This window comes from Enhydra lutris, unplaced genomic scaffold (genome assembly GCF_002288905.1).
Source record: "Enhydra lutris kenyoni isolate GAN:26980312 unplaced genomic scaffold, ASM228890v2 scaffoldscaffold3, whole genome shotgun sequence".
Classification (NCBI taxonomy): Eukaryota; Metazoa; Chordata; class Mammalia; order Carnivora; family Mustelidae; genus Enhydra; species Enhydra lutris.
This window is the reverse complement of record NW_019154087.1, coordinates 4,249,165-4,276,650: the sequence shown is the minus strand read 5'-3', so window position 1 is coordinate 4,276,650 and position 27,486 is coordinate 4,249,165. Positions and strand designations below refer to the sequence as shown.

The 27,486-nt window shown below is 34.7% G+C and overlaps 1 protein-coding gene across 2 annotated transcripts in view; it reads left to right on the top strand.

Moving 5' to 3' along the window:
* Positions 1 to 27,486, top strand: part of LOC111155028 (La ribonucleoprotein domain family member 1B) — a 131,905-nt gene that overhangs the window by 34,590 nt on the left and 69,829 nt on the right. The window contains exons 10-11 of one of the 2 annotated variants that reach the window (XM_022515046.1): positions 4,209 to 4,381; positions 9,868 to 10,233. In XM_022515046.1, coding sequence (XP_022370754.1) covers positions 4,209 to 4,381; positions 9,868 to 10,233 — 539 coding nt within the window. Of the gene's footprint in view, positions 1 to 81; positions 131 to 4,208; positions 4,382 to 9,867; positions 10,234 to 27,486 lie in introns of those variants that run through there. The other variant, XM_022515053.1, reaches the window with a different exon arrangement.

Genomic DNA, 27,486 nt, shown 5'->3' with positions numbered 1-27,486 from the left:
TTAATATTAAGAATTTTTTCCTGGATCATTTTTAAGACATTCCCTCTTGGGAAAAAATGTGTGTGCTTAAACTTTTTTCAGTCAGGGTGATGATCTACTGATGCTTGGATGTCATTTGATCGAACATGCAGAGGAATAGGTGATTCACTGAAATATTATAAACATTGGATCAAATCGTGCTGCAGAAATGAAAGCGACCAGACTTCTATGCAAGAATGTCTACTCCTGACTCCTTGTGGAGGAGGTTGGGCCACCACTGCAATGGAGATAAACACCTTTGTGATGATAATGAGAGAGAGACCAGAGGACTGCTGTTGTTTTTATAGGAGCCACCCGTTTGTGTGTAATTAGCCTGAGCTGCATGTGCTACTTTTATTTACGGTGGGAAAGTTAATTATTCTGGAAATATTGCAAAATTCTGTCTTTTTTCCCAGACTTATGTACTGTGTCCACATCAATAAAACAAAAATAGAGAGGCTTGAGTGCATTTCCCAGATTGTTAGGTGCTTTGCTATTTGATTTGCCCTTCAGTACAGTGTACAGTGTACAACTCACATATCACCATAGTATTTCACATGGACTATGAGATGTGTTAATGTGGACATGGGGGGAAAAGAAATATGAGAAATGAACAAGAATATTTTTTTCTAAACTCTTCAAAATATATTTTTTATACACCAGTATGTGAGACCTGCCATCAATAAAGTACCGATGAACAGTCTCACAGATATTTTTATTTAGTGTTTCTTTGATTGTCAGCCCTCTGTGCCTCTAACCCTAGCAAGCAACTTGGGCAGATGTTTTAAAAGTTGAAGAAAAGTGATATTTTTTAGGTTTTCTTAAAAAAAGACTTAATGTCTGATTGTATAAATTAGATTATTTGTGTAAACTTTGGGTCCAAGATGACATTTTTAACCTGCTTATGAACAGGCATTAGGTGAGTTAGATAAAAATAGAAAATACGTTTACCTCAAGGTAGCTAATAAGATAGGTCAGTCAAGTTGGTGATGCCTGTTCATTTAACCATTTATGCATTATTAATAAAATTACAAGAATAAAATCACAATGTCTTGTACATTTTTGTGTTTTTTAAATATACACTCATTTACATCTCATACATATTGCCAAAACATATCACTCTATATTTAAATGTCCAAAATTTTAGGTTCTTTAAATTACACATCTGTAACCACATGGATAATGAAGGCATATAGAATGTTCTTAGAGTTATGCAGATTTACATTACATCATAGGAATAGGTACATAAATTCAGCCTTTTTCATGAATCCCCATATTTCTGACCTTAATAATTATCCTCTGATGAGAAAGGCTTAGGTCGTAAATTCAAGAGAGAGTAGTATGTCACCAAAAATGTGAAATGGATATAGGAATAGGAAAAGTAGATTGTGTTTATCTATACCTATAGGTGAAGAAACTTTTATCTATATCCTTTTTATCTCTAAAAAGAAGACTTTAAATTTCAAAAACATAACCATTGATGTATACTTCCTGAGGGATTTTTATTGTAAAATATTTAAACATTTTTTTTTCATCAAAGAAATTAAAATGTCTATTTTTCCCTCTATGGAGGTTGAATTGTGTAACATGAGTTCGCCTTTGCACTGAACAGAGGACCTCAATGCACCAGAAAATGTTGATTATGGGAATGGTAAGATGTTAATTTTAAAATTTAGGTTTTGCAGTTCAATGGATATAGTATTGCACTATCAACTCTTAAGTAAAAGATTTCATTCTCAAATTTGAGAGGGTTGGGTACCTGACCATCTTGGGGGTTTTTGTTGTTGTTTTGGCTTTTTGAAAAATGTGTAGGAGGATCTCTAATGATTTTTGAATAAGCTGTGGGATTTCCTTTGGAAAGTTGCAGAAGTATTCCTGAATGAGCTACATAAAGCATATAACCCTTTTGAAAGTATATAACCCTTTTAAAGCAATCTATGTAACAACCCAGATTCAGGGTGGATAAAGAAGTCAAACTAGATAATCATGGAATATATAGGGTGATTTACGTCTGGAGAGTGATGTTGATAATTTTTCAATTAAAACAGCAAAGATAAATTTTTTTCTCTGTTCTTACAAATTAGAACCTATAAAGTGTCAAAGTATGTGTCTGATTTTTTATCTCTATAAGTTTAATGTCAAGTCATCCAAGTAATATTCAGACTTACTGGTTCTTGGAAGATGAGGGATTTACTGTTACCTTTAAAATTTACCTACATAATGTTTGAAATCTTTTCATTGTAAAAGAAAACAAATCACATAAAGCATATGTGTAGGTAATTATAAGGTGAACATTTCCCTTTAAAAACTCAGACTATTCTAAATTTTCTTGTCTTACCCAAATTCTTTGGTATTTTGATATTTAATTTGTAAGTACGTGTTGTGGGTATAATGAAACACTTGACTTCATGATAGAAACATTCAAGCTTAGCGAGCATTTAGAGATGATTATATAATAAACTTAAGTAGGTGTTTAAATATATTTCTGTGTTAAAAATAGTAGTTAACTGATTTCCCTACCATGTGCTAGGTGCTATTCTAATCATTTATACATGATAGTAATTTAGTTAATTCTCACAGTTGCTAGGGTGGTGGTTCTTAGTCTGTTTTTAAAGCTTTATTCACTGCATGAGCATAAGTGATTTATAGTATTAGAAATAAGATTCTCTGCTATAAAATGTGTTCCCATTCCTATAACTTTAATATCAATACTTGCAGTCCAAATGTAGCATTTCATCTATATTACCTCTATGGATCAATTGATGATATATGTACCATTAATTAAAGTTGTAAGCATCAATGTCAAATAGAAATATAATGTTTGCTATACATGTAATCCTAACAATTTTAATAGCCTAAAAAATGAAATTAATTTTAATAACATTTAAAATATTTTAATATGCCTAAATATTATAACATTAATATAAAAACTACAGATCCATTTTACCTTTTTGGATATTTTGTACCAAGACTTTGAAATCTGGTATGGGCCTTACACTTATTAGCACATTCTAGGACTACCCATGTTTTAAGTGCTCAGTAGCTCCATATGATTAGGGGCTATATACTCAACAATGCAGTTTTAGAGCCTTTTCCATTATGAAGGAATTTACTTCTAAAAAAAAAGTAATATAATTTGATATTTGAATCCTGGATCTAATATGTGTTCATGGAAAGGATAATAACTCTTATTTGAGTCTAGCACGTAGTAGATGAAAGTAAAATCTTGGAATATTCTTCTCAAACCCAAAGTCCTGGAATGTGCCTTTGCATTTTCGTTTAGTAAATAAAAGAATTGTTGCTGTTCATTTATTTCAGCTTTCTCCATGTAATATTCAACTTTGCAATATTTTCAAGTAATTGGCTTTTGGGGACTAAATTAAATGATATTTAGAATTTTAGGGTATAAATTTATATGTAAAACTCTTTGTCCAAAGGAAATACATATTGCATTATAACTTAAAATAAGCATTCTTTTGAATTTTTAGAAAAAGATTTGTAAAGGTATCAATTAGGATTTTATTTATAAAGCACGTGATTATTTTGATTAAGGGATAGTGTGGAAGAAAGCATTTTTAATTACAACAGAGTTTTAAAATGTATTAAATTTTATTACCAGTTTTAAAATGTTTTAAATTTGCACTTTAATGATGTGACATTCTACTCCTTACAGTAACTTATATGAGCTAAGTGGGCACACTGCATTTAGGTAAAATTCATTAAGCAAAGGAAATGTGAAGTGTGAATAATGACTCCCTTGCTATAGATTATAGCAGAATAGTGAAGGACTGATACTGCCTTGAATAAAATATGCATTTACTCCAGCTTAATAGCATTTGAGATTCCATAATTTCATTTCATAATTGATAGATTTTAAGATTGCACTGGGAATTGATCCCTAAATTAAATGAATTATCACAATTAGTAACTCAATTGATATGCTTGAGATGTTTGAGTGAATGTGATCTGTGTAAGGGTTGGTGACATTTCTTTTATCTATTATTCATTGGCTTCACTCAAATACATTTTACATCTTTTCAGGTTTGAAAATCAGTCATTGGAAAAATTGTAATTGAGATTTGATTTATCATGTTTTTGTGGAAAAAAAAATCCAGCCCAAGTAAAGAAAAAGAAGTGTTTTATAATTAAGAAAACCATTATTTTAATTAAGTACTAACTTAAAATTTTAGAGTCTGCCCCAAATTCTCCAAGAATTGGAAATCCACTGAACCCAAAGAAAAATACTGAAACAAATAATCTTCAAGCAATGTCTAGAGGTTTGTCTACCAGTTTGCCTGACTTGGATTCAGAACCTTGGATAGAAGTTAAAAAGAGACATCGTCCATCTCCAGTGAAATTGAAGGTAAATTGTTATGAACCCAAGTGAAGTGTAGTACATTCCTGGGTTGATTGTAAGGCCAGTATATTTTGTCAAGTAAATATGTAAAATTTGGAAAAGTTTAAAAAATTGTAAAATTTGGCTATAAGTAAAAACTTAAGGCTTACTCAGTAGTTGAAAATAAGTTATTGTGTCCATTTTAAAAACTTGGCTTCTCTTTCTAAATACGATTAAGAATATTTTGATGTGGTCTTTTAACTTGTGACTGAATTTGAATAATTTTTTTAAAGCTGACAGAATTTTTCCAAACTGTGAATTTATATTTTAACCTTATTATTTATGACCTGTAATTATTTATAAAGGGTACAGATTAGGTATATATATGTTGTTGGTGATTTTGTGTACAGTAAGAAAGGAAAAGAGAATTGATTTCTTCGGGCACATGAGGGAGTGGAATGTGTGGTTATGAAACAGCAGAAGAGATCCTTGATGTTAGAAGTGCTACTATAGTTTTGACTCATGGTTGGATACAAAAAATTTCAACTGTGATAAAAATTGCTCTAATCTAAGCCATAAATAAAATGAGTACAAATAAAGCTGGAGAAATCTGAGTAAGATTAATAGGTTATTTCAGTGTGTATCTTGTTTGTGATATTTTGCTATACTTTTCGCAAGATGTTACTATTGGGAGAAACTAAGTAAAAAAAAAATACATAAGATTTCTTGTAACTGTATGTGAATGTATAATTATCTCAAATGTTACTCAAATGATTCAAATATTGAAGGTAAGTTCTGTAAGGAGAGGGTCATTAAAAATAATAGGACCTAGAATGGGGAAGGATAAAGAAGGCTGTCGTATTGAAGATTATTATGAACAAGGCTCTTTATCCTTACCATCAAGGTATGAAGAAGCATGAAGGGATTAAAGAGTGGTTCTCCACTGGGGGAATGAGGGAGTGATAAAATTTTGTTTCATCGGGATATTTGGCAATGTCTGGAGACATTTTTGGTTAAAATTGGGAGACTGCTGTTACACTATTACATCTTGTGAGTGGAAGCTAAAGATGCTGCTAAACATCCTACAGTGCAAACCCCCCCCCCCCCAAAAAAAACCCAAAGAATTCTCTAGCCTAACATGTCAATAGTCTTGAGTTTGAAAAACCCTCATCAAGAGTTAACTTTTTAATTAGCTGTGGGGGTTAAACATAGCATATTTAAATGTTGAAAGAGGTGGTTCTGCCCCCACCCACCTCAGGGGACATCTTAAAAACCTAAAGCAGTGCTCGCTTCAGCAGCACATATATTAAAAACCTAAAGTGGCTTTCTAGGGGTGCCTGGGTGGCTCAGTTGGTTTAGCATCCAACTCTTGGTTTTGACTCAGGGTGGCAAGACCCAGCCCCATATGGGGATCTGTGTTCAGCACAGAGTCTGCTTGAGATTGTCTCTGCTTCCCTCTCACTCGCTCTCTGCTTCTCCCCCAGATTGTGTGCTTGCACATGCTCGCTCACTCTCTAAAAAATAAATATCTTTAAAAAAAATTTCTAAACCTGCCTTCTCAAGACAAGATTTTCTAAAGTTCCTGATTAATTTCTATATTTATCATGGCAGATAACATCCCTGTACAGGTAGGGTGGATAAGGATAGTCTCTTGAAAACACACAGACAGACACACACACAGACACACACACAAAACAAAACCACACAAAAGGATAGTGTCCTGGATCATTGACAAAGATTTGTGTAGTATTTTATTTATTCTAAGGTCTAAATTTTTTCTTGCACTTTAAAATATCTCCACATTTTAATATTTCTTTTAAAATAATGGTTCTTCCCTTGTATGCTGTTGGTGGGGAAGTAAACTGATAACAGCCACTGTGGGAGATAGTACAGAGTTTCCTTGAAAATTTAAAAATAGAAATGATCATATGATCTGATAATTCCACTAGTGAATATTTATCCAAAGAAAATGAAAATACTAATTCAAAAAGATATGCACTTCTATGTCTGTTGAAGTATTATTTACAATAGCCAAGATGTGGGAGCAACCAAGATGTTGTATACATATACAGTGGAATATTGCCCATAAAACAGGATGAGATTGTGCCACTTGTGACAACTGGGTCGGACTAGAGGTTATTATGCTAAGTGAAATAAGTCAGAATTAAAAAGGCAAGTACTATAGGATTTCACTGATATGGAATCTAAAAAAGCAAATGAGTAAACAACAACAACAAAAGGCCTGTAAATACAGAGAAAAAAACTAGTGGTTGCCAGAAGGAAGGGGGGTCGGGAGTAAGACAAAAGTGGGTGAAGGGGGAGGGAGATACAGGCTTCCAGTTATGCTATGAATAAATCACAGTAATAAAAAGCACAGCATGGAGAATATAGCCAGTGATATTGTAATAGCATTGTATGGTGACAGATGGTTGCTACACCTGGGAGCATAGCATAACATAAAACTTTAATGGATATGTTGTACACCTGAAACTAATGCAACGTTGTGTGTCAACTATACCCAAATAAAAAAAAATTTTTTTTGCCTTATAGGAACTGGCACGTTTCTTATACGTGCCAGAAACTACTGCAAAGACTAGTTAGAGAGGTGCCAAGCAACTTAAAACTTTCTAAAATGGATTTATTTTTCTTAAAGGGGCTTAAATTCAGAAAATATGCTAATGAATAAAGCAAAATTTTGCTAATTTTAAAAAATAAAATAAAAATAATGGTTCCTGTTAAAATCGATGGCATCTTTATGAGTTGGTTTAAAAAAAGAAATTTTTGGAAGGGTAAGTACTAGATTCTGATGTACAGGGCCAGCAAGTTGGTAATGGAATCTGGTTTTAATAGTGGAAAAAGAATGGTGTAAAATCTAGGGCCTTCAGTTTTATGGCCAAAGAATCTTGGTGCCATTAGTAAGATCTGAAATGTATTCTGATATTACAGAGTGAGGATCTGGCTTGGAGGAAAGCTGACTGTAGGTTCTGGGGGCCTAGATATTTCAGTGATACCTCCTGAGGTAGGTTACTTAATGACAACATTACCAACATACTTTTTAAAAAAATGATCTTTTAAAAATATGCATTCTAGAGTGGGTATGGCTTGTTCAGAGATAAATTTCTTTAGAAATCTAAAAGCATTTTTTCCACTGTCATTTTGGTCAGTTTTTTTCCTTACGAAATTTAGTACCTTTAGATATTTTTTATCAAGTGATTTTGTTTTTATTGAGGTTTTAAGATTATTTCTTAATCCCCACCATTAAAATTTCAGATGATATACTCTGGAGTTGGTCTGCTTTTATTTACTGTGCTGTGTATTCATGTCCATTATTTTGGGAAAATTATGTTTCTCTTTTTTTTCAACTTCTGGTATTCCTTTTTATCAAATGTTGGGCCCCCTGGGGCTCTCTGAACTGATCATCTAGCTACTGTTTTTTCTGGAATTGGGGATTTAAAGAAGATTATGTTTCTGTTATTTCCATCAGTTTGTTTTTTTTTTTAAGTCCTCCTCTTTTAGAATGATGATTATTTCTTAAATGTGATCTTTAGTTGATGGTTTATATTAGTTATTGATAAGTTGGTAGAGACTTCTTTTGTGGCCTTGTAGATCTGCTCATCCAGAAGGACTTTCTTCTGAACGTGAGGTATGATTGTGCACACTCTTGGTTAAGTGTAAGGGTCCTACTAGACTTTTACACCTTGACAGAGGATAAGTTGTGCTAGTTCTGGGTCTTCAGAGTTGATAAAATCAGTACTTTTCTCTGGGAAGTAGAGTTTCTTAGTATACTTTATTCATTGGCAAAATTACCTTCTCTTTCTTCCCCCAGCTTTTTTTTTTTTTTTATTGTTATAAGTTTAGAATAATAATACTGGGATATGTTCATCCTCTGTCCAGCTCCATGGACATGGGCCCTCTCTTGGCAAGTCTTTCATTTTGTTTAGAAAGCAATTCTTGGGCTTTAAGTTGGGAACAGATATTATAACTTCATATTCTCAGGTAAGAGTATGGGACTGACTGTTCTATCTGTATCCTGTAGTTTGTTTCCCAAATACCCCTTTTGATGGCTGTCACATAGTCCATTCCTGCTCATCGTGCTTACCGTCTCAAAACTTTTTAGGATGCCAGTGGAACCAGTGGTTAGTCTTTATATAGGTTCTAGGTTGCTGTTTCCTCTAGTCTTGTTTATTATCGATACAATCTCATTTGCTTTCTGCTTTCCAGAAAGTCAGAACAATTTCCGATTCTCTGGTAGTATAATACTTGTTTTCATATTGACATGAATTAATTTTTTTCATTACTGCAAATCATTACTACAAGTAAGTATGCTCAGTCAAGTCCTCTTCAACCCCAAATCTCTTCTCTCTTCCTTACAAATTAAAAAATTTTATGTTTAAAACAAATTTAAATATAACTGACATAAAGTAAAAAGTAAGAGAATCTCTCCTGGTTTTACCATTATTAACAGTTTGGTGTTTATTCTCAGACTTTTTTCATGTACTTGCAGATGTGAATAATAAGGTATATAGTTTTCATTTTTAAATATATTCACAGTGTGTTAAAACTTATTTTTATTTACATTTTTAGTAAAAACATCATGGAATGCCTTCTATTTAGTAGAATTTTAGCAGTGTCCGGACAGAGTTATTATTATTGTATATCCTTTCCTTGAACAGTGCCTGGCTCACAGTGAGGACCCAGATTAATTATTGATTGAATAAATATGTACTACATTAATAGGAATTCTGAGAGAGAGGGATTTTTTTATTCTAGGCAGAGGAGAGTTAGCATTTACCGAATGATAAGGATTGGTCAAAGGGTGACATTGGAAAATGACATTGACACAGTCTATTGTGTTGAGAGTTTTGGAAATCTAGACTAAGTTAGATTTTAGAAGATCTAGGATCTAAAGTTTTGTACTTGTTATGTCACCCAATAGGAAGCACTCTTAATTTTTTTTTTCAGGGAGGGCAAAGTTCAATAGTTTAGTGCATGTTAGGGTAAATTTAATAAGAAAACCTGGCCATAGTGAGTGAGGGGAAGAATGAACAGAGGGATTAGCTAGGAAAGCTAGCTAATGGCATTAATATTGCAAGGATTCAGACTAGGAAGATCACGGATTTTGGAAGTCAGAAAACCTTGATTGTTCTAGTCTTGACGAATTCTGAAATTCTGGACAAATTAACTTCATATCTCTAAGCCTTTTTTCCCCCTCATCTGTAAATTGAGTTGGTATTCTATAATGGATGAGCTGGGCACCATTCTTACTCTAAAGAAGTCTTTAACCCTCCTTTTACTCAATTTTGTGTTTTTGTTTAGCATTAAACTTAGTGTTTAGCAAATTCATCTATTTATTGGGCCAGAATAATACTAGCTTGATTTTCTTTTATAATTTGCTTGCTAACTAGTTGCTGAGCATACAGGCTTCATATTACTAACTTGTAACATTATTATGTGATTTTTATTTTTTAAATGATACTAAAGTTTGTATATGAAATACCATTTTCTTCCTTCAGGAATCATCATCTCTACCTGGAGAGGCATCAAATCAGCTATATCCTTCAGATGAACAAGAGCAAGAAGAACTTGATTTTTTATTTGATGAAGAGATAGAACAAATAGAAGGGCGAAAAAACACATTTACTGATTGGTCTGATAATGATTCAGATTATGAAATTGATGACCAGGATTTAAACAAGATTTTGATTGTAACTCAGACACCACCTTACATGAGAAAACATCCTGGAGGAGATCGAACTGGCAACCACATGTCGCGGGCAAAAATTACATCTGAACTTGCTAAAGTAATTAATGATGGCTTATATTACTATGAACAGGATCTATGGATAGAGGAAGATGAAAACAAACACACAGCCATAAAGGTAATATTTTCTGGCTCACATTTCTGCTGATACTATTTTTTTAGTATGTGTTGCTCCTTGTATTTTCTTAAACTTGAGGCTTTATTTTATTAAATTTGGTATAAATAAATTTAATTTTGAAAAATTCCCAGAAAATGTCTGATATTAACAACCTGAGAAATAATTTTATTAAAATGACAATGCAATGAATAATTACAAAAAATTAGCACTCATTTACTAAAACCCTTTTTTCGGTGAAAATAATAAGGAGGCTCTTTCTAAGAAGAAGAAAAAAACCTGACGGTACGGACAAGCTTAGTTTATATGCTCATTCCTTACCCTGGCCTATAATCACCCCAGCTAAATGAGTAGGGCTTTGGAGAAGGGTGGATTTTGTTGCTCCATTCCATTGTTCTCTCAGTCTGTGGTGCATGCTTTATGGTAGTAGTACTGGTTGTGGACAAGGATAGAAGATTAAAATGGCTGATTGTCTTTCGTTATATAATCATTGTTGTGGTACTAGGGGTGCTCTTTGAAACCTTGATCCAATTTTTTATCTTCTTGAATTTCACCCCACATCTGATACCTATCCTAGTTATTAAGGTAAAATATGAGAGAACCAGAGTGATCTACTGGCTATCTGCATTCCTTTGATAGAAATTTTAATGGTAAAGATAGGGATTAAAGGGATCTTTTTCTGCCATAAAAAGTTACATGTTGTTTTTGAATAGAATAATGAGGGAAAAGTTGCATAACTATACTATGCCAAATAGGAGAATGATCTTGGTCAGAAATATTTATAGTTGTAGGAAGAAAAGTCTGCCAGCTAGTGACTGAATAGACGGACTAGCTGTCCATGGAGGTTCGTATCATTAACAAGAAGTGTACTTTCCTTCTTGGCTCTTCATTTCTTTTTCTTTCTGGTATTTCCATCAGTGTATTCAACCCCTTACCTTCTCTAGCCATTGCCTTTTTGGAGATCATGCATCAGGTTATTGTAGCTTATCTGTGACTTAAGAGCCTCTCTGTCCTACTGTGAAAAGGAAGTGTGTTTTTATAGTTTCAAGGTTTAAAATCTTTCCTTGTCTAAGCTTTGTTACTTTGTTTGGGATACTTAGGTTCTATAAGTAATCTCTACCTTAAATCCTTTTGAAACAGAAAGAGCTAGAAATAAATTTAATTAATAATAGGTTAAAATTACATTCCTTCCATTTCATGTCTCTTTACCCTGCTTTGTTCTTCACCATCTACCATTCTGTATATTGCACTTCTTTTCTGTTTTGATCACATGGATATAATATCTATGAAGATAGTAATTTTTGCCTAATTTTGTACACTACTGTATCTCCACTGCTATAACAGTTCCTGGCACATAGTAGTGTTCAATTCATATTTGTTAAATGGATAAATGAATTATGGATTAAACATTATGAACTAACCAAAGAAAAGTTAACCACTTTATATAATATTGCTTCTATGGGGAAATTTTTTGAGTTCCAAATAATGAACTTTCAGGTCATCTTGAGAAATGTATTTGTAGGTGATTATTTGCTTTAATTAAAATGTAGACAACAATAAGGAAAGCCATGTATTGAGTTAATTAAAAACCAGCATCTGGGGGCACCTGGGTGGCTCATTGGTTTAAAGCCTCTGCCTTCGGCTCAGGGCATGATCCCAGGGTCCTGGGATTGAGCCCTGCATCAGGCTCTCTGCTCAGCAGGGAGCCTGCTTCCTCCTCTCTCTCTGCCTGCCTCTCTGCCTACTTGTGATCTCTGTCTGTCAAATAAATAAATAAAATCTTAAAAAAAACAAAACAAAACACAAAAAAACAACATCTGCCCACTTAACCATGAAGTATTAGGGTAAAGTAATCTTTGCTATATGACTCTTAACCATATGGTCTGTTCATAAGTTGTTGTATTTTAACCTGATCCATATGTACATTCTTATCACCTGACTTATTTCCCTTGTTTCTAATTCTGTGCTCAACATGTAATTTCTGATTAGAATTGTACTTTTCCTGTGGGTCTGCTTAAAGGGAAAGGAGACAATGATTTAATGTATATTTGTTAAACTCCCACTGTGAGCCAGACACTGTGCTAGGTCCTGGACATGGAATGGGAAGATGACAGTAGGGTCTCTGCCTGCCTGGTTCTTACAAATAATTGGGAGGACAGACATTAAAATAAACCCATAATAAATGCTTAATCACAAATCACAAATTATAATGTGCTAAAGGAAAGGAACAGGACGCTACTGGGTTGGGTTGTCAGGGAATGAATGCCTGTGAGGAAAGTCACAGTTATAGTGTGATCTGAAATATGAGGAAAATTAAACCCTGCAAAGACCAGGTAAACCATATTCTAGGAAGAAGAAACAACAAGTGGCAAGGATCTGAGGAAGAAAGAATTTGGTGTATTTTAAGAACTGAAAAACAAGTCCATTTGTTTATAGTATTATATAAGAGGACAGTTATGGCAATATATAGGCTGAAGTCTAATCATACATTGTTTTGTGGGCTATGTTAAATAGTCTGGAATTTATCTAAAGTTCAGATAAAGTACCTTGGAGGTTTTACACAAGCAAAAGGGCTAAATCTAATTTTTATTTTTATTTTTATTTATTTATTTATTTTTTAAGATGTTATTTTGAAGAGTGAGCAGGGTGAGGAGCAGAGGGAGGGAGGGAAAGAGAATCTCCAGCAGACTCCGTGCTGAGTGTAGAGCCAGACATGGGGCTCGATCTCATGACCCTGAAATCATGACTTGAGCCAAAACCAAGAGTCAGATGCTTAACCAACTGAGCCACCCTAATTTTTGCTTTTAAAATATAACTCTGGTTATTATGGTGGAGAATGGATTAGATAGGTACAAGAGTGGCAGAAGAAATCCACTTGGAAAGCTATTAAAGTAGTCTAGGAGATGGGTATTGATAATTAGGTAACTTGGTAGCAGAGGAAATGTTGAAATAAGAAAACCCAGATCTGAGCCCTGAGGAATCATCATTTAGGAGTTATAATAAGAAGTGGTGCTGTAGAAGCCCAAAACCAACTTCAGGAGGAACTGGACAGATTGAGTTAGGTATAAATGAAAAGAATGCCAAATTGATAGGGTAGTTTAATTATCTTTTGTGACTTTGCAAAAAAGGATTTTTTGCTGGATCCAGAAGTTATATTGAACTGCACTAGACTGAGTATATAGGCTTTCTGTTTCTCCCATGGTCTTAATGTTGAAAACAACTCAAATGGCCTTTTAGTAGATGAGAAAACATCTTAAAATCCTGAAGATTGGCAAAGTAAGTTATTACCAGAATAAAACCAAAAGAAGTGTGGAGTATTGAACCCAATGTTGCCCCTGGAGACCATTGGAATTTGAGGAATACAGTGTTCCAAAAGCCCCCTAAAATAAAGGGGAAGAAGACAAAACTAGAGCTCAGCAAAGTTGGGGATTCTAGGAAGTTGCCTATTAAATTGGCACCTAAAAGAAATACAGTGAAAGAGAACTTGCTTTCTTACCTACTGCTCTAGAGGACTACAAAGAAATTTCCCTAGTTGTGCTGAATAGACTAAGAAGAAAAAAAAATGGCTTAGAATTTATAATCATGCAACTTTAAATTGCTAGCATCTAGATACGTAACCACTAGTCATGAATTTAAAGTGGTCATGACCTGTTAACTTCTCAGAAACCTAGCAGAAGCCAACATAGCTCCTTTTTGAGGACATTCATTTTTAATCTAGACCTTGAATAATTTACTCAAATTTTCTTAAAAGGAATGTGAGTAACTCACAGAATTAATAATCAAACAAGGAAATGTGCTCTACCACATGTGAGAATGAGCAAGACCATACCCTAAAATAGTTTAGATAACGGAATTACTAAACAGAATGTGGAGTAACTGTTAACTGTGTTTAAAGAAATAATTTGTGCAGGGAAGAAGACTAAACAGCAACAGTCCTCTAATTTTTGCAAGTAAAAATAGTTATGGTTAAAATTAACACAATTAAGGGGATTAACAGCAGATTAGATAAAATTAGAGAATCAGTAAATTGGAAGAGTTTACAAGAAACTACTCAGAAATCAGCACAGAGAGGCAAAGAGAATATTTTATGAAAGTATATGTAACGATGTTCTGAAGAGTCTTTGCTATTATTTACTACATTTCAAATCAAGTTGTAGAATTAACATCTGGATTTTATTTTATAGCTTTTCATTTCTGAAAAGTTTAAAAAAGCAGGAAATGTGGAATACTGAGTGATAAAAATGGCCTAAAGTAGACATTTAATAAGAATTTCAGAAGGAAAGGTTAGGAAAAATGGGGCAAAATCATTATTTTAAGAGGTAATAGCTGGGACTTTTTCTGAATTGAGGAGAGAGATCAGAGTAGAGCAGCCAGGGGAAAAAAGGCAGATTACATTTAAAGGTAGGTGAGTGAACAGCTGACTTTCCAACAGTAAACAGTTGACTGCAATAGACACTGGAGTGGTAGTATTACTATACCAAGGGAAATAACTGTCAATCTATAATTGTATGCCTTGCAAAAGTGTAAAAGGGTGAAATATAATGAGAGAAATTGTAACTTAGGAAAGCCTCATTAAAGGAAATTGCAGAGGTGAAATAAATGATTTCTGATGCCAAGTATATAGAAAGGACTGCAGAGCAAAGTGAGAGGTGTGAATAAATCTAAATATTAACTGTATAAAATAGTGTCTTACGGATTAAACATAACAACACAAACTTAGAGAGAGCAATTAAATTAATATTTAAGGGTACTTTTGTATCTAGAGAAAAGATACTGATTAGTTTTTAAAGTTTTTATGTTGCAGTGTGAAGGATACCCATTCAGAAATAAAATTAGAGTAAATAACTGTGAAACTGGAAGAAAGGAAAATGTAGAATAAGAAAGGGGCTCCCAGCACAAAGATAAAGTGGTAGGTTTGTTTGTTTGTTTATTTATTTATCCATCTATCTATCTACCTATCTGAGAGAGAGTGTGGGAGCAGCAAGCTGGGGGAAGGGCCAGAAAGAAGGCAAAGGGAGAGAATCTCAAGCAGACTCCACGCTGAGTGTGGAGCCCAATGTGGGGCCTGATCTCATGACCCTGAGATCATGACCTGAGCTAAAACCGAGTCAGACGCTTAACTGACAGTCACCCAGGCACCCCTAAAGTGGTAGATTTCAACCTAAATGTTTAGATAGCAAAAATAATAAATATCATCAGACTTTGTGTAAATAAAATGTTATGTTATTTACATGTGATGTCAAAAAGATAAGGGAGCATACACCATAAAGTAGTAAGCAACCAAAATCAGTCTGTAGATTTAACATAATCCTTATCAATATCCTAACTGGCTTCTTTGCAGAAATTGATGAGATGATATAAAATTCATATTGAAATTCAAGGGACCCAGAATAGCCAAAACAATCTGGAGAAAGAACAAAGTTGAAGAATTCATATACAGTCCTTATGTTAAAACAGTGTTGCTACAGGAAGAGCATAGACAAACAGGTCAATGGAAGAGATTTGAAAGTCAAGAAATAAACATATCTGTCTATGTTCAACCGACTTCTGGCAAAAGTGCCTAAAGCATTCATTCAATAGGGAAAGAATAGTCTTCTTAAGAAGTTGTCTTGGGACAAGACAAGTAGATATCCATATGCAAAAGAATATATTAAATGCCACCCTGACTCACAGTGTACAAAAAAATGAACTCATTTGAATTAAACATTAAATATAAGAACAAAAACTATACAGTGATTGCAAGGAAACATAAAATCTTCATGACTTTGTATTTGACAGTGGTTTCTTATATGACACCAATAGCACAAGGAACAACAACAACAAAAATTGGATATCATAAGAAATTTTTTAAATCTTGCCCTTTAGAGGGCACCATGAAGAAAATGATAGGGAAATTTAAAAAACAAAAAGTAATGCATTTACATTAGCACTGCTTCCCCAAAGTGAAATAATGAGGTGTGTAGCTAATTAAATATGTAGGAAATCTATATGAGTAATATGACAACTCTTATGAAAGAAATTAAAGAATTACTAAATGAGATAGGAAGACACAGTATTATTAGTTTTTCCCAAGTTGATCTGTAGATTGAATGAAGTCCCATTCAGGATACCAGGAATTTATTTTGTGGTTATTAACCAACTGGTTGTAAAATTTATACAGAGAGTCAGAACACCAGAGTTGCCAGCATAATATTGAAGGAGAATAGTCAGAGAACTGAGGTTTCCTGACTTCAAGAGTACTATAAAACTACAGTGATCAAGGCAATGCGTTAGTGGTAAAAGAATAGACAAATAGATCAATGGAACACAATAGAGAGCCCAGAAAAAGACTTCCAATAATTCAGTAAACTGACAAAGGAGCAAAGGCAATACAAGGGAGAAAATACAGTCTTTTTAACAAATGGTGATGGAACAACTTGACACCCACATGCAAAAAAGTTATTCTAGGCACAGATCCTATATGTTCTCATAAAAAGTAATCCAAGTGGATCAGACCTGAAACTTATAGAAGACAGAGAAAAATGTATTTGATCTTGGGTTGGTTGATGACTTTTTAAAAATTTTTTACTTAATGTTGGGGCATTGGAGTGGCTCAGTTGGTTAAGTATCTGCCTTTGGCTCAGGTCCTGTGGGATCGAGCTCCACACTGGGCTCCATGCTCAGTGGGGAGCCTGCTTCTCCCTCTCCTCTGCCCTTACCCCCTGCTTGTACTCTTTCTCTCTCTCCCTTTTTCTCAGTAAATAAAATAGGGGTGCCTGGGTTGCTCATCAGTTAAGTGGCTGCCTTCGGCTCGGGTCATGATCCCGGAGACCGGGGATCTAGCCCCCCATTGGGCTTCCTGCTCAGCCTGGAGTCTGCTTCTCCCTCTCCTTCTGTTCCTCCTCCCGCTCGTGTTATCTCTCTCTCTCATTCTTTGTCTCATAAATAAAATCTTAAAAAAAAATTTTGTTTTAAAAAAATAAAATCTTTAAAAGAAATAAAATTTTATTTTTGAGTGAGAGAGAGTGCATGCACATGTGAGCTGGGAAAGGAACAGAAGTAGAGGGAGAGAGAAAAATCCCAAGCCGACCCTATGCTGAGCCTGAGGTGGGGCTCAGTCCCACTACCCTGAGATCACAGGCTGAGCTGAAATCAGGAGTCATACACTCAACCAGCGGAGCCACCCAGATGCCCGCGGTTGATAACTTTTTAGATACAACTCTAAAAGCATGATCCATGAAGGAAGAAATTAAGTTAGACTTCCTTAAAATGAAAAACTTCTGCTCTGGAAACATTGCCCGCAATGAGAAGACATAACACACACTGGAAGAAAATACCTGCAAAAGACACAAAATGGACTGGGGTGCCTGGGTGGCTCAGTCATTAGGCATTTGTCTTTGGCTCTGGTTGTGATCCTGGGGTCCTGGGATTAAGCGTTGGGGTCCCTGCTCAGTGGGAAACCTGCTTCTCCCTCTCCTGCTCCCCTTGCTTGTATTCCCTCTCTCACTGTATGTCAAATTATTAAAATCTTAAAAAGAAGACATAATGGACTGTTGTCTAAAATATTAAAAGAAATCTTAAAACTTAATGTGAAAACAACCTGATTAAAAAATGGGCCAAAGGGGCGCCTGGGTGGCTCAGTGGGTTGGGGCCTCTGCCTTCGGCTCAGGTCATGGTCCCGGGGTCCTGGGATCGGGCCCCGCATCAGGCTCTCTGCTCAGCGGGAAGCCTGCTTCTCTTGCTCTCTCTCTACCTACTTGTGATCTCTGTCTGTCAAATGAATGAAAATATCTTTTTAAAAAAAAAAATGGGCCAAAGATCTGAACAGGCACCTTACCAAAGAAAGTTAGACAGTTGGTGAATAAACATATACTCAGAAATGCAAATTAAACAGTGAGGTACCACAACACACATGTTATAATGGTCAAAATCCACAACCCTGGAAACAACAAATGCTGATGAGGATGTGGAACAATAGGCACTCTCATTCCTGTTGGGAACGCAAATTGTTTAGCCACTTTGGGAGACAGTTTGTTTCTTGAAAAACTAAACATACTCTTATCATACTATCTAGTAATCACCTTCCTTGGTACTTATCCAAAGGAACTGAAAACTTAACAGTCACACAAAAATCTGCATATATTGGGGTGACTGATAGGCTCAGTTGGTAGAGCATGTGACTCTTGATTTTGTGGTTGTGAGTCTGAGCCCCAGTGTGAAGGTGGAGTTTCCTTTAAAAAATCTGCATATGTTGTTTATAGTAGCTTTATTCATAATTGCTGAAATTTAGAAGCAACCAAGAAATCCTTCAGCAGATGAATGGATAAACTGTGGTATATCCAGATAATGGAACATTATGCAGTGCTGAAAAGAAATGAGGAATCAGTGGAGGAATCTTAAATGCATATTACTAAGTGAAAGACTCCAATCTGAAAAGGCTACATACTTAGTGTATGATTCTAAATATTTGAGATTCTGGAGAAGGAAAAATATGGAGCTAGTAGAAATATCAGTGATTGCCAGGGTTTGGGGGAGGAATAAATGAATAGGCAGAACAGAAGTTTTTTAGGGCAGTTAAACTTTTCTGTATGATAGTATAATGGTGAGTACATGTCTTTATACACGTATCAAAACCCATAGGATATAAATACCAAGAATGAAACTTAGGTGAACTATGGACTTTAGGTGATTATGAGGTTTCAATATAGACCCACTAATTGTAGCAAACATAAACAGTTGGTGCAGAATGTTGATAGTGGGGAGTCTGTACTTTTCACATAATTTTGCTGTGAAGCTAAAAGTGCTATAAAAACACTGAAAAACAAGATTAGGAGAAAATGATTGCAGATCATGTTTTTTTTTTTGTTTTTTTTTTTTTTAATTTACTTGACAGATCACAAGCAGGCAAAGAGGCAGGCAGAGAGAGAATGGAGGAGGAGGCAGGCTCCCTGCTGAGCAGAGAGCCCAATGGGGACTCGATCCCAGGACCCTGAGACCATGACCTGAGTCGAAGGCAGAGGCTTTAACCACTGAACCACCCAGGCGCCCGCAGATCATGTTTTTAATAAAGGACTTATATTTGTAATATAGAACTCTCATAACTCAATAATAAAAAGATAGAAAATGAGCACAGAATCTGAATAGACTTCTTTTCCAGAGAAGATACACAATTGGCTAAGAAGTCCATGGAAAATTTGTTGATCTCATTAGCTACCAGAGGAATGAAGAATCAAAATCACTATGAGATCCCACCTCCTACCTAGTAGGATGACTATAATAAAAAAGATACATATTCAAAGTTTTGGTAATGATGGGGAGAAATTAAAATCCTCATAGACTACTACTGGTTAGAATGTAAAATGGTCCCAACTGTGTTGGAAATTAGTGTGGCAGTTCTCAGTAGGTTAAACATAAATTTGTCTTATGACCTAGGAATTCCACTCCTAGCTATATACACAAAAGAAGAGTAACATATGTCTACACAAAAACTTGTACACAAATGTTAAATGCAACATTATGAAAGTGGGAAGAACCCAAATTATTATCAGCTGATGAATGGATAAATGAAAAGTGGTATAAGCATATAAAATTATTACTTAGCAGTAGAAAGAAAAGAATTTACTGATTCATGCTGCAACATTTTGAAAGCATTATGCTAAATACCACATACTGTATGATTCTGTTAGTATGAAATGTCCAGAAGACAGAAATTAGATTGGTGATTTTATAGGGTGGGGCTTAATTAGGTTGGGTGGAAATTTCCTTGGGAGGAAGTAGAGAGTGATTGCTAATGGATACTGTGTTTCTTTTTTGGAGTGATGAAAATGTCTTAATACTGATTGTGATGATGATTGCAAAATTATGTAGAGTAAAAACCAGTTGAATCATACACTGGATTAGATACACATATGTGAATTATATCTTCATAAATTTTTTTAAGTCAGTGGTATCCAAAGTGATCTACAGATTCAGTATAATCCAGAGATCCTAATGGCATCTTTTGCAGAATTAGGCAAATTAGTGCTAAAATTGATACAGAATCTTACAGGACCCTGAAGAGCCAAAAAAAAAAAAAAAAAAGTTCTAAAAATAATACAGTTGGAAATACAAGTTTCTTAATTTCAAAACATATTATAAAACTATAGTAATCAAAACTCTGTGTTATGAGCATTCAGACAGGCCTAGAACAATGAAGTGTAGAATATAGAGTATGTTTGAATCATTTGAAATCATTAAAAATGATTTTTAATTCATGTGCCAAGATCACTAGATGGGAAGGCAATCTCAAAAATCATGTTCGGGAAACTGGTTAGCCACATGGAAAAGAGTAAAATTGGACCCTCCCCTTAATATCACATGTAAAAAAATTTTTAAAGATTTAAAGACTAAAACTAGAAGAAAATATAGGGTGAAGCTTCATATTTGATTTGGCAATGATTTCTTGGATATGACACCAAAAGCATGTGTAATAAAAACAGTTTGGGATTCATCAAAATCCAAAATTTATGTATATTAACTTACAACAGAATGAAAAAGTCACCTACAGGAAAGAAGAAAATATTTGCATATCATCTGATAGAGTTAATATTTTTGAATACATAAATCCAACAACTCAACAAGAAACTCCATTTAAAAAATGGGCAAAGGACTTGAATAGACTTCTCTCCAAAGATGATCTACACATGTCCAACGAACACATGAAAATATGTTCACCATCACTGTTCATTAGAGAAATGCAAATCAAAATCATAATGAAGTATCACTTCCCACTCATTAGAATGGCTACTTTCAAAATAAAAAGTAAAAACCAAAAAATAACAGTTGTTGTAGATGATGTGGAGAAATTGGAACCCTTATGTGTTGTTTGTAGGAACACAAAATGATATAACTGCTATTGAAAACAGTATGGCTGCTCTTAAAAAACAAAGGACATTTGCACAGTCATGTTCTTAGCAGTAGTATTTCACAATAGCCAAAAAGCAAGTGAAATGTCCATCAGGAGAATGGATAAACAAAATGTGGTATATACATTTAATGGAATATTATTCTGCTTTTAAAAAGGAAGGAAATCTGTCACATAATACAATATGGATGGTCTTTGAGGACATACTAAGTGAAATAAACCACAAAGACACACTGTGGGATCCCACTGATAAATAAGATACTAAAGAGGTCAAATTCATAGAAGCAAAGCAGATTGGTGATGCTGCCAGAGAGGGAGAAATGGGGAGTTAATTGGTGTACAGTTTTAGTTTGTCTAAATGAAAAAAGTTGGGCTGTCTGTTGCACAACAGTGAATATGCTTAGCAGTACAGAACTGTACACTTAAAAGATGGTTTGGATGGTGAGTTTTATGTTATGGTTTTTAAATTCCAATTAAAAGTAAAAATTATAAAAGATTATCCACCTACCTCCCAAAGAAAAAACAACTAAAAAAAAAGCCTTTTTACATATTGATATAAAAATATATTTATAGGGGCGCCTGGGTGGCTCAGTGGGTTAAGCCACTGCCTTCGGCTCAGGTCATGATCTCAGGGTCCTGGGATCGAGCCCCACATCGGGCTCTCTGCTCAGCAGGGAGCCTGCTTCCTCCTCTCTCTCTGCCTGCCTCTCTGCCTGCTTGTGATTTCTCTGTCAAATAAATAAATAAAATCTTTAAAAAAAAAAATAAATAAAAATATATTTATAAAGTAGACTTGAAAACAGCACTACTGGGATGCCTGGGTGGCTCAGTGGTTTAAGCCTCTGCCTTGAGCTCAGGTCATGATCTCGGGCTCCTGGGATGGAGTCCCACATTGGGCTCTCTGCTCAGCGGGGAGTCTGCTTCCCCCTCTCCCTGCCTACTTGTGATCTCACATGCTCTGTCAAATAAATAAATTAAAAAAAAAAAAAGAAAACAGCACTCCTAGTACTAAAGAGTCCTTTTGTAATGATTATAAGTGAAGAATCTATCAAGAATTTTGGGGAGATTGTTTTAGGGGATTCATGCTGAAAGAGCAGCTATTATATAGCACTTGCTTATTCATTTGTATAATAGGGGATGAACAAGAGGCTGAGCTAAAGTATATAAATGTATGAAAAGTTGCTGCTTAGATGTTCTTTATGTGATTTCCTCACATTCAGTTGGCTAAAGCAAATGATGTGGCTAAATTTACAGGGCCGGAAATGTTATATTCTCAAAATGCGTGAAAGGTGGATATGCAAAATCCCTTAATCTAGGGGATGCAGGCTTTGAACAATAATAGAATCTGCTATAGCTTCCAAGAAGATAGAAGTTTAAAAAAAGAATGAACAAAATAAATCCCCATAAAAGTATGTGAAAGTAAATAATAATTAGATCTTACACAAGAGAATTAATCATACCAACACTTAATTCTTTGGAAAGACTCAGATTTATGAAGAAAAAGAAGAGGAAAATGTACTTATTTTCACTGCAGTAAAAGGGGGATGTAATTACTGATTATGGAAAAAGTTAAGAAAGAATTTTGACCAATAATCTGAACACTTAGTTACGGAAAAATTTCTAGAAAAATAGGTAACTTAACCAAAATTTTTTGGAAAAGGAAGTTGATAGAAACCATTCTTACAAATCTTCAAACTTGGAGAAAACTTGGCTTTATTAGCATGTTTTTCTAGAATTGGAATAATTCTAGTCATGCACAAGTATTTCCAGTGAAATCAGCTAGTAGTAAGTATTCAGATACTTGTTGAATGAGTAAGCAAAAAATAAATATTTCACGTATCTTATGAGAAGAGCATAACATCGATACTGATAACCTGAAGAGAACACTAATGAGAAATTCATGAGAATATGAATGAGAATCCAGCATTACAGGTTATCTAGGTATAAATATAGTAAACTTTAAGCAAATCAAATTCATTTTTTAAAAAGACGATAACCAAATTTTCATTTCAGCAGTGCAGATTGATTGTAAATCAACTTGTAAAGTTGAGAAATCAGAGTACTTCTCATGAACAGATTAAAAGATTGTGATCACCTTAATAAATGCAAAAAATACATTTGATAAAGTCAACACACATCCATGAGCTATTTTTGCAACAGAGGAATAAAATATCTTCAGTCTCATAAAGTTTGCAAAACCTACGAAACAAACATTCTGAAAGGTGAAATGTGGAAGCTAATCTCTTGTAATCAGAATAAAACAGAGATGCTCACAGTTAAATCTATCAAATATATTGGATGTCTTTGTTAGACCAGTAAGGAAAAACAACCAAAATAAGGATAAGGGCTAGAAGGAAGAAATAAAAATGATTATTATATGGAGCACTAGGTGTGGTGCATAAACAATGAATCTTGGCACACTGAAAAAATTAAATTAAAAAAAAATAACGATTATTGTAGTAGAAAATCCAAAAGTATTTTATGGTTGAGTGATCAGAAATAGTAATTGCTTAAAGTTTTCTAGGTAATTTTTTAAAATCCAGAGATTTTAAAAATCTCTGAGCACCTGGGTGGCTGAGTTTGTTAAGGTCTGTTTTAGGCTCAGATTACAGTCCCAGGGTCCTCTATCGAGCCCAGGGTCTGGCTCCCTGCTCAGTAGGGTCTGCTTCTCCCTCTGCCCCCTCTCCCTGTTCATGGTACATGCTCGCTCGCTCACTCTCTAAGAAATAAAATCTTTAAAAAAAAAGAAGATCCAGAGATTTTCTTACATAATAGTGGTTAGTTGGAAATAGTAACTTTTTAAAAAATTGAACTCTGATAGACATAAAATACTAGTTTTAGGTGTACAACATAGTGATTTGGCAATCATACACATTATAAAATGTTTACCACAATAAGTGTATTTACCATCTGTCACCATACAATGTTGTTACAATATTGAGTATATTCCCTTGCTGTACTTTTCATTTCTGTAATTTATAATTGGAAGTTTGCACTTCTTAATCCCCTTCATCCCCTCCCCTGTGGTAATCACTAGTTCTGTTTATGAGTCTATTTCTGTTTCTGTTTTTTAGATTTCACATGTAAGTGAAATCTCATGGTGTATTTCTTTCTCTGACCTATTTCACTTAGTATAATGTTATTGCAAATGGCAGAGACTTCATTATTTTTTATGAAGTAATAACCCATCATATATGTGTGTGTGTATATATATGTGTGTGTTTGTATATATATATCTCTCATGTCTTACTTATCCATGCATCTATTGATGGACACTGAAGTTGCTGCCATATCTTGTCTACTGTAAATGATGCTATAATAAATATGTATGTTTCCAAATTAGTGTTTTCCTTTTCTTTGGGTAAATACCCAGAAGTGGAATTATTGGATTATATTAGTATTTTTGGTTTTAATTTTTTGAGGAACCTCTATACTGTTTTCCACAGTGGCTACACCAATTTACATTCTTTTTTTTTAAGATTTTTTTATTTGACAGACAGAGATCACAAGTAGGCAGAGAGGCAGGCAGAGAGAGAGGAAGGGAAGCAGGTTCCTGCTGAGCAGAGAGCCCAATGCGGGGCTCGATCCCAGGACCCCAGGATCGTGACCTGAGCTGAAGGCGGGAGGCATTAACCCACTGAGCCACTCAGGCACCCCTACCAATTTACATTTTTAACAATAGTGTACGAGAGCTCCTTTTCTCCACATCCTTGCTAACACTTGTTATTTCTTGTCTTTTTGTACTAGATATTCTCACTGGTATGAAGTGATATTTCATCGTGGTTTTGCTTGGCATTTCCCTGATGATTAGAGACATTGAGCATCTTTTCTTATGTCTCTTGGCCTGAATATCTTTGCAAAAATGTCTATTTAGATCTTCTGCCAATTTTTAAATCATATTGTTTGGGTTTTTTGGTGTTGGGTTGTAGGAGTTCTTGATACAGTTTGGATATTAACCCTTTATCTGGTTTGTCATTTGCAAATATTTTCTCCCATTTTAGTAGATTGCCCTTTTGTTTTGTTTTGTTTCATTTTTTGATGGTTTTCTTTGCTGTATAAAAACTTTTTAGTGTGGGGACCTGGATGACTTTTTAGTGTGGGGACAAGTGTCTAACTTGATTTGGCTTGTGTCATGACCTCAGGGTTGTGAGATCCAGTCCTATGTTGGTCTCACTGCTGGCCATGGAGCCTGCTGAAGATTCTGTCCCTTCCTCTCCCTCTGCCCACCCCCACATACTCTTGTGCATGCATGTGTGCTCTCTCTCTCTCTTTCAAAAAACAAAACAAAAAAAAGCTTTTGAGTTTGATATAATCCCAGGTTTTTTTTAATCTTTAATGAATTTTAAGATTTTATTTAATTGTATAAAACAGTCATGAAGAATCTGTTTATTTTCTATGACTACCATAACAGATTATCACATATTTGGCAGCTTGAACTAACATGAATTTATTATATAATTTTGTAGGTGGTTATTACAGGCGAAGTCAGCTGGCTTCTCTACTCCAGGTGTACAAGACTGAAATCCAGGTGTTCCTGCCTGAGCTCTTATCTGTGGGTTTTATGTGAGAATCACTTCCAAGTTCATTCAGATTGCTTACAGAATTCAGTTCTTTGTGGCTACATGTAGACTTGAGGTCCCTCATTTCCTTTTTGATTATCTAGAGCCTCTTGACTCCTTTAGACCACCTGCGTTCTAGGTTAGTTGCAGTATCAGCCTTCAAATTAGTAGCAGCTGGTGGAGCCCTGCTTTTTGTCCGAGATTTTTTTTTTTTTTTTTTTTGCCACATCTCTTGTCTAGTTGGAGAAAGTTATTTGCTTAATCCAGAGTAAGCTCCCAATTTTAAGGTCACTTATTAGAAATCTGAATTACATGTGCAAATTCCTTTTTGCATTTATTTAACATAATCACATGTTACAGGGATTGGGATCTGGATATGGTTGAAGGACCCTTCTGCCTCCCATGGGCTAGATCTTTTAGAAGGTAAATCTTTGAAAAGGCAAAAGTTTTAGCCAGACTTTTAAGGAGATTATTATAATAATTAAAGGTGTTAGTAAAGATTTAAGTAGCGAGAGAACTGTCAAGTTCATGTTTGAAAGAGCTGTTGTGGTAAAGAGGGTAATTTTCCCAAAATCAATTCAAAAGTCAACTAAATACCAGTAAGTATTTCAACAGATTTTTTTCAAAGGAATTTAATAAGCTGATTCTAAAATTTATATGAAAATGTAAAGGACGATAAACTCCTCACACTCCTAAAAGCAGGACGACTCGTTTTAGCAAATTAAAGATACGGACCATAGAAATGGAATAGGAGGTCCCAAAAGAGTTGCATGCATATATGCACACTTGGTAAATGACAGGTAGGATTACAAATCAAGGAGAAAATCTGATTTCTAATATGTAGTTCTGGGAAAATTGTGTGGGGAAAAAAGTGAAAATAAAGACTTCTGCCTTCTAGTGTCATTCAGATCTATTCCAGTGAAAGGCAAAAGCAAAAAGCTGTGAAGGGATAATAGTAAAAGATCTTCCTGATCTCACAGCGGGGAAAGGTTTCTTAAGTGGACACAAAATACACAACCATAAAGGACAAATTGCTAGAGCATGCAGCTCTTGATCTCAGGGCCATGAGTTCAGGCCCCACATTGGGCACAGAGATTTCTTCAGGAAAATTTTTAAAAATGTAGAGTACAAATCAATAAAAGATGTAGTAGAAACTGATTATAAGACATGAACCAGCATTTCACAGGAGATGAAGCCCAAATGACTAAATCATGAAAAAGTGTTCCACATTATTAATCAAGAAGATGCAAATTAAAATGTCAATGAAATATTTCATGAAATCCACGTGAGCAAAATTAAAACAACAGACAAATGTTTGGGAGTATTGGAACAAGAACTTTATTCATGTGTGGAAATAAAAAATGTAAAACCGTATCTTATGCTCACCATCTGTACATAAGATTATGCTCCTGAGGGGTGCCTGGGTGGCTCAGTCAATTAAACATTTGCTTTCTGCTTGGGTCATGATCCCAGGGCCCTGTGATCAAGCCCCACATTGGGCTTCTTGCTCAGTGGGGAGGCTGCTTCTCCCTCTCTCTCCCTCTGCCTGCCACTCCCCCTGCTTGCTTATGCTCTCTGTCAAGTAAATAAATAAAATCTTTAAAAAAAAATGCTCTTGAGTTGCATTGTTCCAATTATCCAATATTAACCACCTGTGGTCACTGAGTTTTCACAATGTGATTAGTCCAAAAGGAGATTTGCTTTAAATGTACAATATTGGATTTTGAAGGCTTAGTTAAGAAGGATGTAAAATATCTCAATGATTTTTATAATTATTGCATAATAAAGTAATGGGTTAAATATTAAAATTTCACT